Source organism: Monodelphis domestica, chromosome 2 (assembly GCF_027887165.1).
Source record: "Monodelphis domestica isolate mMonDom1 chromosome 2, mMonDom1.pri, whole genome shotgun sequence".
In the NCBI taxonomy this organism is placed as follows: Eukaryota; Metazoa; Chordata; class Mammalia; order Didelphimorphia; family Didelphidae; genus Monodelphis; species Monodelphis domestica.
The window spans coordinates 6959878-6975031 of NC_077228.1; the positions used below are offsets into that span (position 1 = coordinate 6959878).

Genomic DNA, 15154 nt, shown 5'->3' on the forward strand with positions numbered 1-15154 from the left:
TGCTACATCTCAATCGTGCACCTTCCCTAAAACTGGCACTTACTAGATATTTATTAACCGAACAGTGCTTTAGGCACCTATTGTATACAGCAGGCGATGAAAGGCTGCCTGAAATTTGACACGATGCCGAATGAGGCTGAAATGAATGGAAGAGATTGCTCAAATGAATTTCAGTTGGGTACAAATGAATAAATGAAGTGCCTGATGCTTGTACATTTTGTTTTAATGACCTGTAAAATGGGGCATAATCACACCCTGGCAGCCTCATTCTTCACCGGTGATTTTCCTCTATTGTTTGGGAGATGGTGTTATTACAGACCCGGGAAGGTTTGGGGGCGCAGAGGGGGCGACTCTGCACCACCAGCCACCAAATACAAGACACACTCTTCTCTGGCTTGTTTTTCTTCTTGGCAGCAAAGAGCTGGCCATAATTAACAGATTGCATTTAAATGAGTCTTGAAATTTGAAAAGCATTATTTATTAGACCAGTTAAGCACCAGATTGCTGCTTGTATTGTTTTTTAATCTGTAGCAATTCATTCTGAAAGACTGACTGGTAAAGTGATAGAAAACCAGTCCAGGAGCTGCTGCTGAATTTATAACAACTCACACCCTCGAGCTATCACCTGATCTTTGGTCCTTGCAGAGCTTTATTCATAATAGACCATAGGAAAAAATGAGGGGAGTGCTGTAGGAGAAGGTGGGAACAATCCTTCATTTGTTCCTTTCACTTGTGTAGGCTCTCTGTGACCCCATTAGTGATTTTCTTGGCAGAGATACTGGAGGGTTTGCTATTCGTTCTCCAAGTCATTTTACAGAGAAGGAAATTGAGGCAAACAGAGTGAAGTGACTTGCCCAGGGTCACACAACTAGTAAGAGTCTGAGGCAAGATTTAAACTCAGGAAGAGGAATCTTCTTGACTCCAGACCCATCACTCTCTCCACTGTACCCCTTAGCTGCTCTTAGGGATCAATTAAGAATCAGTAATATTCTGTTTTAATTTGAGATTTTAGAAAAGTCATGAAATGAGATGGGGCTTGGCTTCCTTCCATCCTTTTGGAGATGAGATGCTTAGCTATAGAAGGGATCCATCCTGATTCAGCGACTGTGGTGGGTGTCCGTGGCCATCAGCACTGAGAGAGCGGCCAATTTATTTGCGCTTTTCTAAGCCGCACTTCCTAATTAAGGGCTTGGAGAATAAATGGTGCAGGTGTGGACAAATGTTAACAGCTCAGAAAATGACCAATGGTGGGCCCTGGCAGTGGCATGGATCGTTACCCTCCTTGGCCACACATGACCGTGACAAATGTGCCAACTCTCCTGGTTGGTTTCTGGAAGTGAAATCAGCTGCTCGCGCCCTCACAAGAGGCAATGCTGCCATGTTGTAAACACAGCGGTCAGTTGGGCTGGGTTTGACGTGGCCATTCTCCTTTCATTACATTCATCCTTTCATCCTCCAGGGAATGAGGTCCAAATGCTTTCCTCGGGAAGGATGAATGGATGGTATGGAGCTGAGGTGAGTTCAGAGGCAGGGATGGACACGTCCTGACCTGCCATTTCTCCACGTGTTTGCAGCATTCACAGACTGATTACACTTCCTTCCTCCATCTTCTATTTGGGTTTTTGCTGTCAGTGAGGAAAGCTACTTGTTCACTTTTTGCTTTTGGCATTTATGAAGTGCCTACTATGTGTCAGGCACTGTGCGAAGAGCCAGAGATACAAAGAAAGACAAAAACATGGTCCTTGCTCTCAAGGAGATGGATTGAGGCAACCTGCCAATAACTAGGTACAAAACATAGTCCGGGGCTCAGAGAAGAGCTCCTGCACAAGGTGGGATGTGAGCTACCTCTTGAAGGAAGCCAGGGAAGTTAAGAGACTGAGGTGAGGAGGAAGAGCATTGAAGGGCTCTCAGCATCTCGTGGAGGCAGCCAGAGCCAATGCATGGTAGGTCTTGGAGTGTCCCTGGGTAAAGGGTAAGGGTGGGGTTCACTCATCACCTGCCCCCTTTATTAGGTAAGAACCTTACATGGTGGAATCAAGCAGAACTCTCTATGAATCCAGCCTGTGAAAGGGGGTGGAGTCCCCCATCTCCATTTAGGTGCAATAGGACATCTGCTCCTAGTGGTGAGACATGGGGGCCACATGCAGGACCTGATAGTTGAGTGGAAGGAGTGCAACATTGATCTTCATTGAAAGAACCAGCTGCCCAGAGAAGAAGGAGAAAGGAGGACTCAGCTGTGGTCGAGAAAAGAGAGGAGAGCAGCTGGCCCTGCAGGCATCTGGGAGTAGAAGACAGTCACATCACCAGTTGTACCTACTTCCTCAAGGGCTGAGAAATGTTCCAAGAAAAGGCTGGCTCTTTCCCCAACTTCCCTTCCTAGTGCCTCTGTCTTAACACTGTCAGATACTAAGCTTGCTTCTGTAATCAAACCTTTCCTGTTACCTGATCTATCCTCCATCACAAAGAACCCAGGACTTAGCTAGAAATAAATGTTAAGGTAAGTTAGAGCTAAAAGCCAAACTTTGGCTTCATGTTGGGGATTTTCCCAAATGGAAGCTCAGATAGGTTGTGATTTAGACTCCTAATAAGAAGTCCCTGAAGCAGCAGAGAGAACCAGCTGGGGACTCTGAGGCAGGAGGACACTAGATTTCCCCAAGACAGAATGAACCCATGATTGTGATGGAGTACTAAGAGGAAGACAGAGTAGTACTATGTTGCTGGATTGTGTAGCACGCAAAGGAGAATGAGGAGTAAGGTTACTAGGCAGATAGGAAGGCGCCAAATACAGGAAGGCTCTAAAGCAGGATAGAATCTTACTCATGATCCTGAGAGTAATAGGGAGCTACCAGAGGCTCTTGGGTAAGGGTCAGACCTTCCCTTTAGAAAAATCTTCTTGGCACTTGAGTGGAGAATGGACTGGTGCCCAGAGAGATTTGAACCAGAGAACAGCGAGAAGCTTGGCTATCCTAGTAATCCAGATGTGAGGTGATGAGTACCTATACTGGGGTGGTAGATAAATAGGAGTTATTGTTAGTGGTCCTCCATTTGTTACATTTATCCTGGTCAGGGATGGGGGATGCCAAGCCCCACAAGCATGCCAAAAAACCCCAACCAAAATGCAGCAAGCATCTTGCACTAAAGGCATATGATGTGCCCACCCTCCCCACTTCCATTCTTCATATGTTATAAGTCTAAGTAGGGGAGAAAATCTGCTTTGGCCATCCCTATCACAGGACAAGTTCTCCAAGTTCTGTTCAGATCCACAGAAGAGCTCTCTGTCCCAACTGAGGCCAGAAGTCACCACATTAAGATTTCTTTGTCTTTTAATTAACAAATTGGAGTTTCTGGGGCAAAGAGCTTCCCTTCTTTTCCACCCTTTTCCCTTCAAGAAAAGGCTGATAACTTTTCACAGAGGACATTCTAGAGGGGATTACTGCCCAGGTACAGGGTCAAGCAGATGGTCACTGAGGGTCCTTCAGCTCTGAGATTCTGTCACTTATTTTTAGTTTTGTGGCTTTTTATGACTTTTATAGTTTTTGACTCAGTAAACATTGCCTTCAAGCAAGGACACTTCAATTTCATGAGTTTGGCATTTAGATGAAACAGGAAAAAAAAGAAAAGAAAAATGTGGTAGTTGAAAACATTCACATTTCCAATGAAAATATGAATGAATAATACATTCTGTTTTTAGGCCAGGAAAACACAAATCTATCTTATATTTATGGCTAGCTGTCAAGTATTCAAAGTCGGCTTGAAAAGTAGTAATGGGTTTATATTCATTAGTTTCCAAATTAAATAAGATATAAACAAACTAGACCATAGATAGACTCCATTACTCCATATAACTATTGCTTTTCCTGCTTGTGCAATGCCAGTGTCAGGAGTTAAGAAGTGAAACATTAAATTCATTATAGTCTTTGTAACATCAAAAAATTTTTTGAGAGCTTTTCATTCAAGAAATTTAAAAGAAAATAAATTTACCTAATCAGTTCTTTTCTTCCTTCCCCTCCCCTCTCCTGTCCTCTCCTGTCCTGTCCTGTCCTGTCCTGTCCTGTCCTGTTCTGTCCTCTCCTGTCCTCTCCTGTCCTCTCCTGTCCTCTCTTCTCCTGTCCTCTCTTCTCCTCTCCTCTCCTGTCCTCTCTTCTCCTGTCCTCTCTTCTCCTCTCCTCTCCTGTCCTCTCCTCTCCTTCCTTCTTTTTTTCCTTCCTCACATCATAGAAACAGAAGTTTACAATCTCATTATCTAACACGACTTTGATTGAGACACTGACAGGTAGGCCAGGCTGAGAAACCTTTTCATGATGTATCCTTTTTGGTTCGAGTCTTACTACTTAACCTAGGAATAATCCAAGGATCTCTATATAATTTCAGCACTGCTGTATGTCAGAATAAATCATTCAGGCTACAAAGATAATTATTGATGGTCTCTCATTTTCCAAGGGCTCTGATGGGAAAGGTTGCTAGCTAATAGGAAGGTAGACCAGCAAAGGTGAATTAAAAGGGACCCCGGAGAACCTTAAAATCATCATTCTATGTCAGAGCTGATTTTTTTTTGAGTGTGGCTGATTCTCCAGTTTCTTCTGCATTTTGAATATCTACCTCTGGGTTCCTTTTCTCTACCTTCACAGAGGTATAAATTTAGATTCTGGAACTAATAAGTAAAAGCCTGGATCCCCAGGCAAGCATTTCAGAAAGGGACTTTTTATATTGCAAAATAAAGACATCTCTCCTGGAGAGTTTCCCATCCTGCAATGTAGGAATTGCTTGTGCAGCATTTGTGCCCATCTTGGAGAAGAACAGAGCTCAAAGATGATGATATGGGGGCATAGAGAAAGCAAGATGTCTGAGATTTGAGGAAGCATTTGACAGCTGTGGGAGTGAGTTTTACCTGCTGTGCAGACCTTTAAATTAGACAAAGCCTTTTTGAATAAGACAAGACTTTACAGAAAACTTACCTCTTCTACAGTGAGATTTCACTTCTTTTGTGAGATCACCAGCATAGATATATATTCCATGGCATTAATGCAACATGTGTAAGGGTCACAGTTAAGAAAATTAAATTTCAAACTAATTTCCTATCTCTGGTGCTAAGGCTCCAATTTATGGGTTCCTCTTCAAATTAATTAAATTTGAGGAAAAAAAAAGCAACTTTCCTTTTGCTGACTATTTACAGTACCAAGCAACAATAATGAAAACAAAGGCATGAGATACACATTACTGTCAGAAATACATTTTCTTATTGGTCAAACTATGCTTTTGGTATACAGATATTTGTATAGAACTTTGTCCCCATTGTCTATAAACAAACAAAAAGCATCTCTCTTACCTGAAGGATCTTATCACCAGGCTGCAGCAGGCTGGATGCTGGCCCATCAGGCTGAACCCTAGTAACAAAGATACCCTATAAGTCAGAAGTAACAGAGGTTAGGATTCTATTACCAAGAACTAGGCTTTCGATTTGTTTGATATTAAGTCACACCAAAAACTTAGATTGTTATTTTTAATAATGACAAAAAACTTGCAAAATATTCCACTCATGTTAACATCAACAATCTGATGATGGTACTCTTAATATTCAGGTCACCATCCCTACAATAAAGGACTGTAATATATTCACCTGTGTGGAAGAGATTCCTCAAGCTTTCCCAGTGCACAACAGGATTATGGGTTTATCTAATAGCATTTGCCTGTTAAGTTGTTGAGAACTCATCTCAGTTGAGAGACAATTCTCTTCCCCATCGTCACACTCTTTAGTTCCATTTCAATCATCCCATCTACCTGAGAGGGAGCTCCTTCAAGGAACTGGATATGATTAATCCAGTGCAATCTCCAGTAGAAGCTGAATATGCTTACTTATTTCAATTATCAGCTTGGTTTCACCAAGATTTCATCCAAAGTAGTTTTTATTTACAAAAAATCAAAAGCATGTTGACTGAAATATGGATTGTGCTTATATGGTGAAGCCTCATCAATTCATTCCTTAAGGGCAATCTCCTGGACAAACGGATTAGCCAGTGTTAGGTAGGCATTTACTGACCGAATTTTTAAGCTTCCAACTGGTTGGTTGAACATTGTGTAGACCCAGCCTCAAAGTGCAGAGATCTTTTTAATATCAATATAATTATTTCCTTTTTCCATGATTTATACCACTGTATATTGTTTGCTGTTTTGAAAATAATTTTTAAAAATCTAAGTCTTAATGTACTAATAAGTAAAACAAACCATTATGAATTTCCATACCTATACATAGCCCATTTTCATTCACTAACATTTGAGCTATTATTGAAAATGATACTGGGTGTTTGCCATAGAAGCTTCCCTTTTGATTGCCTATTATTTTTCCTCTTTAAAGGCAATATTACCAACAGTGGCTAAGACTACATCATAGTCTAATACGTTTCATCAGGCATACAACCAAGTAGCTAATTAATCAAATGAGCTGTTTCCTTGATAAGAAGTGTTAGCTTACTTAAAACAGTCAATGGATCAGGCTACAGTAAAGAGACCCTGCTGCTCCCCTCACAGAACAAAGGCTGGGGTGAACCCAATAAATCTTTTCTTGCAGGATATGTATGCAATCAGACCTGAAGGAAAGTGATGCTTTCAGGGCTCTTTGGTAGTTCTGCCTCTCTGCTCCAGAGAATGAGTGATATTGTTGCCCCAAATATGCTGCCACATCTCTGATTGTAGCAGGTCAGGGTATGTGAATAATCACTGCTTCCTCAGCGTTCAACATCTATGCTTCACAGCTTGCGACTTGAGTCTTCAGTGCACTTCACTGGATCGCTTGTTTCAGCACTTTGGACAGCAGAAGTTGGGGGTATCCTTTTGCCGCAGACATCCTTGGACTATGTTCAGCCTTTGGGAACGGTATCAGAGCAAGGATAAGGGCACTACCATGGCCTCTCTACTCTCTAGGGCTTTGTGGCTGTTGAGCTGATGCCCAGAATGTAAATGTGGGCTACATTCTTTTAATGTAGCAGTGGTGGATCCATTCTGAGTTCCCAGTTACTATCTTGAGGTTGTCTCTGAAGTTTCCTGCCCTGGGGACTGCACGTTCCTGTTCCCAAAGGCCAAGTTGGCCTTCTTCTTTGGGTTTCAGGTTTTGGGTGCTGTTGAGTTAGGAGAAGCTGGCTGCCTTCAGCTTGGTATCCAGTGAAGATCACAGGGATTCTTAGGTTTTCAAGTTGCCAGTATTTCCCAAAGGACTACAAGCTGAGATTTAAGCCATTGTTGTTTGGGCTGACTTTAAAAATAATGACACAAGGTAGATAGAATAAAGAGGGCCCAATTAAGGTGTATGGGGTATCCTGGAGTGGAAACTCTCCACTCTCATAGATTAGCAGTTCACCTTTAACTTGTAGACCTAAAGACTTTATTGAAGCACTGACAGATAAAGTGATTTATCTGAGGCCACACATTATATATCAGAGGCCAGACTCAGCCCCCCCCCCCTTTTTTAACTCTAAGGTTCGATTTCTCTCTTCCACACCATGCTGTCTTTGATGGAAATTCCGGGTGAGGCCAATATCCCTTAGGAAGAAGAAAACTGATTTATAGAAGTAGATAATTTCATTGCAGCATTGGGTAGTGATGCAAATATATAAATTGAGAGCAATGCCAAAATGTAGATGAAAGTTGACTACATGAACATCAAGAACTATTCAATGCAACTCTCTATTTAGCAAGAGCATGGTCCTGATGATGTCTTTACACCACCTTCCACTTGTTGGACAACCTGAAGGGATTGCAGATGTTCTTGAGAGTTGAAAGGATGAATCACAGACAACTCTTTTCTAGTAGGAGTGAAAGAATGTTGAGATTCTTGTGCTAATAGGTACATGTGGAGGCAGGATTAGTGCTGAAAAAAATCACCTGCTATACTGCATTCCTGTGATGCAATCATGGTGACATCAAGATGAACTAGTAAGGAGGAGGGAAGTACTCATAGAGCCCTAAAGCAGCAATTTGATAGCAACCCAATGGAGGGGGCATAGTACATTTTAAAACTGTTTTATTTGGCAAAACTACCTTGTTTAAGTTTTGTATATCTTCTGTATATACTTAGAAGCATCTGGTCCTAATAGGTAGTAGAAAGCTGGTCTTGAAACCAGGAGGATCTGGATTCAAGCCTCGCCTGTGTAACCCACTGACTGTGTGACCTGGGGCAAATGACTGAGACTCTCAGAGCCCCACACACCACTCCGAGGCTCCAAGTTTCAGAGAAAGTAATCATTTGTTTTGGTAAAGGAAACTCCCTTACCTAGGAGTTCTCTATACCTGAGAAATCACAAATGCAATCTCTATCTGCATATGTTTAGAAGAAGATTCCCCATGAGGATACAAGCTTCTTGAGGGCAGGGATTGTGTATCTTTTCTCTTCACATTGCTGGGTCTTTGCATAATGCCTGGTCCATAGCAGGGATTTCCTAAAGGCTTCATTGATTAGGAGTTTGCTTCCTAATATAATCATGCAGGTACTACTTTTTTGAACCAAGCATGAGCATTGCACGACTCCAGAAAGATCCTAAAATCCCTGCCTCATGAAGATATTGCCCAGTCAGGAACAGACCTCTGAGTTGTCCAGATGTGCATGGAATTGGTGGGCATGTACCAGTCCAGGTATAATTTGAATGAGATGTTGGGCATGATGCCATTTTGTGCCCATTTTATTCAGTTTTAGACTCCTTTTCCTGTCAGCCCCAATTAGCTGAGCAAAGTTCTAGACAGACATCTCATGAACATTTCTGCTTTTCAGCAGTTATCCTTGAAGGAGGGAGTTTGGAGGAGTATTTGCCAAATGACAAGGTGTGACCACTGTCTGGCAAACCATTTGAACTGGCATGGAGACCCCTGGACATACAATGCTGGAGGCGAGCACTGCTGTCCATAATATAAGTGTCTGAAACTAGAACTTTAGAGGAGAAAATATCAGTTTTCTGTGGCTATTTAATGGTGGAAGTGAAAAGCTCTGACAGCCTTGGCCATTGCTACTGCAGATACCCAAATTGATGCTGCCCTCAGGGAACTGCTAATTGCAACTTCCATTTATAGACTGACACTTTTAAAAGCTCTGCTCACCTCCATCTCTGAGAAAATGTTTCTAGAAAGACCATAGCTCATACAAAATGCTAAATAATGATAATCTCACTATATTCTGGAACACAGTAGTTAACCTGTCAGACATGGCATTATCCAAGGAATAATGTCATGGAGGGCAAAGGTTCAAAGAGTTATTCTGGAAGATAACTGATTCCTGGACCTGACCAAAAGAATCACAGACTCAGAAGATATGTTTGTGCTCTTTGGTTGGCTTTGTGACATGGATCATCCTCACTATATTCCTCTTTCTGGCATGTCCTTTGCCTGAGCTCTGAACCAGCACAAGCCCATGACTTCAGACCCACAGAAACACCTAGGGAACACACGATGACCACACTTACTTCTGGTTCCCTTCCAAAGAAGGCACAATGACAAGTTTGCAAGAGGAGAATAGTCAGAAACACCAAACAACCATGACTGCTGCTCTCTAGCTCCTTATAATATCATTTGATCTCTCAGTCAAACCAACGTACAATCTGTAGTTGGTGGCCCAATAACACCAGCTAGTTTGAAAAATTCACCAGTGATATGATTTAACATTATCATTGTTCAGTTATTTTAGTTGTGTCTGACTCTTTGTGATCCTATCTGGGGGCTTCTTGGCAGAAATACTGCAGTGGTTTGCCATTTTCTTCTCCAGTTTATTTGACAGATGAGGAAACTGAGGCAAACAGGGATAAGTGGCTTGCCCAAGGTCACACAGCTAGTCAATGTCTGGGGTGCCATTTGAACTCAAGAAGATGAGTCTTCTTAACTTTTGGCCCTAACACTATCCACTGTGTCACCTAGCTGAGAGAATAATGGGACCAATATCTTTTTTCCAGATGCTTTTCCTCTTAAAGTGGCTAAAGACTGCATTGGTTGTCTTGACTCCTATACTATTAAACTGTTGCTTCATTGAGACCTGGTAGTTTACTAAAACCTCCAAATCTCTGTCATTCCTGTACTTTGCAGTTAATTTTCTGAAGCCAATAAGTGGCATTTGTTCCTCTTACATTTCATCTAATTAATTTGACCCAAATGTCCTAGTTTCTCCAGACCTTTTCTCTGGATCACCAGCCTGACTATAGTCCAGGGTGTTACTTATCCTTCTCAGCTTTAGGTCAACTACAAATTCAATAAACATTCTACCAATGTTTTGATCCCAGATCAGTAACAGAAAAGCTAAACAGCTGAGCTCGGGCTGAGCCCAGATCTCGGGCGTTCCACTCAAAGCCTGTAGACAACACTCAAAGAAGTGAAGAATGTTTTCTTTCTTAGGATTGGACATAAATGTTGCCAGACACTGAAAAGCTTCCCCAAACCTGTTATTTTTTATTTACTTCATAGATTAGGATTCAGTTACATTTACAAAAGAACATTGGGACAACAGAGAGTGATGATGCTTGTCCTGGTTGACGATGATGCTACAGAGATATTAGGGTGAAGAGGATGGAAATGATTCTAACCTGTAGGATAGAAATGAATTGCTCACCTTTGGGACATGCAGAATTTCCCCAGGCCACCAGAGTAGCCTTTCAAGTGCAATGAACAATTCATTTTACAAACTGCTGCTCTGGTGGACTGGTTCATGTATTTAAAAGGTAAATGCTTTATTCTTTCTCATCAGTCGAGTCTGAGGAACAGACTAAGAGATGGGAACTCACCAATCTTCATGCCTTTCGTAGTTTCATGGAGGATCATCAAAGGCTGTTCTCTTTTGGGGGCTACAGTTTAAAATTCAAAATGGGGTTTGCTTTGCCTCCCTTTAGAAGGTCAGTTTACTTTCCATTAATTCTTCTGCTGTAATAAAAATGATCCAATACTGTGCTCACTCTGGGAGATGACATTCCATTGTCTGTTTCCAACTGTGATATTGGGATTGCATTACATTCTGTATGTCAATTAATTTCATAATTAAAAAAATAAATTTCTACCAGCTAATTGTCATACTTTAAAAAATGATCACTCCTAGCTGTGTGACCCTGGACAAGTCACTTAATCCTAATTGCCTAGCCCTTACTGCTCTTTTCCTCTGGAAATAGTACTTAGTATTGATTCTAAGTGGAGGGTAAGGGTTTAAAAAGTAATCTAAACTCAGATCACTTTTTTTGGGGGGTGATGCTTCTCACTGTTAGGGGAATATTTTAATTGATGGGCTTCTCATAGCTTATCAAAGAATCACAGAATCTCTGAGTTGAATGGGTATCAGGGGCTATCTACTACTAGCAAAAATATACACAAAATGGGACAGCCAGGCCTGGAGATGGGGGGTCCTGGGTTCAAATCTGGCCTCAGACCCTTCCTAACTATGTGACCCTGGGCAAGTCACTAAGCATTCACTGCCTAGCTCTTCAGCCTGGGAAGCAACAAACAGTATTGATTGTAAGATGGAAGGTAAAGGTTAAAAAAAGGGTATCTAGTCAGTGGGTCCTAATGTCTACCAAGTACCCTAAAGGTCTTTTGGTGAAAGATTAAGTGAAGATTTATTATGTATTATCAGTTGTGATTAATATTAGTAATTATTATTAAATATTTTAATTAGGGTCAAGGAAGGCTGTGGATATTCTTGAATATCTTCCAAGACAAAACAGTTAATTACCCATCAAATAACCATACCCCGAAGCTACTTTCAGTGTCCATTCCTGGCTTGAAATTTTTTGATACCCACATTCCATGGAATACCAATAAAAGCCGCTGACAAAGTGAAGAATTCAGCAGAATTGATTTTTTTGGTCACATCTACAAAAATGGAGTTATTTGAAGTCAATAATTCATTTATGAAAAATCAAAGTTTGGCCAAATCAGTTGGTAATGATGAAGAATCCAAAGAGATGATGCATAGCTCACTTGACTTGTGCTCCTGCCAGTGTCCAGATATACATTCAGAGGAAGGAAAGAGATATTTTTTCTGAGTACCAGGAAGCAATATATGATTTATTTTTCTAAATCAGAACTGTAAAAAGTACCCTTAACTCTCTTAGTAGAGGGCAGCTGGGTAGCTCAGTGGATTGAGAGCCAGGCCTAGAGACAGGAGGTCCTAGGTTCAAATGTGACCTCAGACACTTCCCAGCTGTGTGACCCTGGATAAGTCACTTGACTCCCATTGCCTAGCCCTTACCACTCTTCTGCCTTGGAACCAATAGACAGTATTGATTCCAAGAGGGAAGGTGAGAGTTTCAAAACAAAACAAAACAAAACAAAAAACTCTCTTAGTAGGGAGGGGAATTTAAAGTAAGACTTGCTACTTCAATTTCACTTCAAGTTATCACTTGAATATTTATGTGCAGCACCCCAAGGGTCTGTTTGTTTTCCTTTAGGTACTTGGCACCAAGTGAATGATGGTACCTTGATTATAGTGCTATAGTTTTGAAAGCCAGATGTAGGCAGAATTAACTGAGAGGGAATTTCAGTAGTATTCTGCTCAATTATTCATTAAAACCAAATAAAGCTAGAATTCTACCAAAACTAAATATAGTAACGTTTTAAAAGCATTTAAAATATTTCATGTACCATTCGAATGAGATTTAATAAACATCTTGATAGGATTTGGTACTTTCCAACAATGAAAAACCTGATCATTTAAACTGCAGGCACGTTGCAGAATTGTCACTAACGCGCCCTGAAATTCTTTCAGGGGATCCTGACCTTCACCAGGACAATTGTGGAACTTTGGGGTAGTCTGACAGAGAAAGAGAATACAGAGAGAATAGTTTTCCATGTGAAACAGGAAGGTACAAATGTCATTTGTAGAATGTAGAGTCTCCACTTATGCCACTTCACTCCTTAATCACTGCCAGCAAAAGTCATAGAACCTACTCCCCCCAACCATTTTTTTTTTTGCCTAATAAACATGTACAGGAGAACTGGGGATTGGGTCCATCTTTGATTCCTCCTACATGTGTTAATTCAGAAATACATAAACATTCCCATGAGTCAAGAGGTGCAAAATAAAGAAAATCTGCATTCTTGATGCCTTAGTGGGTAATTGGCAAATGTAAACCTATTTCTTGTCGGGCTCAGGAACAGACAATGGCTCTTTGCTAAATGTTACTCTGCTTTATGACATGATTGTCATAGATTCTTATAGAATAAGTAACAGAATTTATGTATACAAGAATATCTATTTTTTAAACCGCTACCTTCCATCTTGGAGTCAGTGTTAAGTATTGGTTCCAAGGCAGAAGAGTGATAAGGGCTAGGCAATGAAGGTCAAGTGAGTTGCCTAGGGTCATCCAGCTGGGAAGTGTCTGAGGCCAGATTGGAACTTAGGCCTGACTCTCAATCCACTGAGCTACCCAGCTGCCCCCACAAGAATACCTATTTTGGTAAAACACATGCTATTTGCCAAGTGTTCTGCTTTGAAGTTGGCCAATGTCACAGTGCTTAGTAAGACAGAAAAATACTCCAGGTGCATTTCATAAGCATCTAAAATAGACCCTCCTAAGGGTTTGCCATCCCAGAGTTCCAAGGGAATCTGATGCTGAGTTTACAAACTCTTCTCTCTTGAAAAAGAAAAGCATCTCTATACACACCAATATACGCTTTCACGTGAAACAATCCCTGCCAGAATGAAACATCCTCAAGCTTTCTCCAGAAATCTGTCCCGCAGTCTTTCGGTTATCTTCATAAATCTCTATTTGAGAGGAAGATGAATTGGAGAATCTAGAATGATTACTCAGGCTAGATGAGAATCAATGTTAGTAAATCATGATTAAGTGCAGGATTTCCTTTCTGTTGCTGGTTCCTTGGGCTTCCCCCCAAAAGGTCCCAAGATTCTATTAGAATTAGAAGCCTGGCCCCGACACAGAGTGGATTTCTTCAGTCTTTCTCCATATCCTTGGATTGCCATCACTGATGATTGTCTGGTTCTCTGTGCAATTGCTAAATGTGGAGGTTGTCTGCTTAAACTTCATGGAAAAAACCATTTCTTTCCAACCTCGAGCATGAAGCAGTTAACTTTGCTTTGGAAAAGTCCTTTGGAAAAAGCAGCTTTGTGGTTTGGTGGTGGTGGTGGTTGTTTCTTGGTTGTTGTGAGATCGGGTTCTTCCTGAGGAACATTTGTCCTGGTTGCTTGTTCTGGGCTTTGGAGACAGTGAGGTCCAGAATCCTCGCTCCTCCCCTTTCCTGCCTACAGCTCTACAATTCTGTCTTTCTTTCCTAAGATGGGCAAGGTGGGAGCTGAGTCCTCGAATGGTGAATTGTCGGTATCTGCCATCGGAAAGTCTCCCGTCAGTAAAAGATCATGGAATATCTTCTGGAATTGCTACAACACAATGACAAAGAGACCTCTAGATGCATTAACCTTCAATTCTCTGGATTTTTAATGATAACCAATGGGAGTTACATGCTGACAAACTCTTTGAAGACCGTAATTTTAAGGCATTGTTGCATGAATATTTAAAGAGAAGCAAATAAAATGGTGCCTCGCTAAATTAGGAGAATTGCCACAAGTGTGACCTTCTAGCTCTCAGATTGTCTATTGCCTAGTGATTCCTCTTCTACAACATGTGTCGAATTATCTTAGTGCCATAGGGAGCAAATGCAAATTCCCAAGCTTTTTTTCCCCCTAACTAGGAGACTTAACCTATCTATGACTAAATAGAAATTCAATGTTGAAGAGTATGGAACAGTGACATTCAATCTGATGCTCTGTAGAATCATAGACCAACCTCTGATTTCTGTAATAGTACAAATATTGCACAGGGGTCTTCGAACAATAGTTTTGTGGATCCCTGTAATTGCAGCTGGGGCTCTGAAGTAATGAAAAGTCACATGCGTGTATATATACATACATGTGTGTGTTTATATGTGTATATATCTATCTATATGGCTATAGATCTCTCTCTACAGATCTATATACCCATACCTAGATAGAGAACAACAGAACCACTAAAGTCCCCTCTTGTGCACTTACTATGGCTTGGAGTTTAACTTGGGCTCATGAAGATTATACTCATAGAACACAAGCTCTTTGAAATCTTCTCAAGGCTTTGAACATGAGCCCAGCCATGAAATCCATGTCCACCACTTGAAGACCAGACCAGGCAGCTTTGGAGAGGCCCATTACCAG

At 41.2% G+C, this 15154-nt stretch overlaps 1 protein-coding gene across 3 annotated transcripts in view; it reads right to left on the reverse strand.

Annotated features, from left to right (window-relative positions):
- Positions 1 to 15154, reverse strand: part of LRRC7 (leucine rich repeat containing 7) — a 572907-nt gene that overhangs the window by 17629 nt on the left and 540124 nt on the right. For 2 of the 3 annotated variants that reach the window (XM_056814946.1, XM_056814945.1), the window contains one exon: positions 5327 to 5401. In XM_056814946.1, coding sequence (XP_056670924.1) covers positions 5327 to 5401 — 75 coding nt within the window. The remainder of the gene's footprint in view (positions 1 to 5326; positions 5402 to 15154) is intronic. The other variant, XM_056814947.1, reaches the window with a different exon arrangement.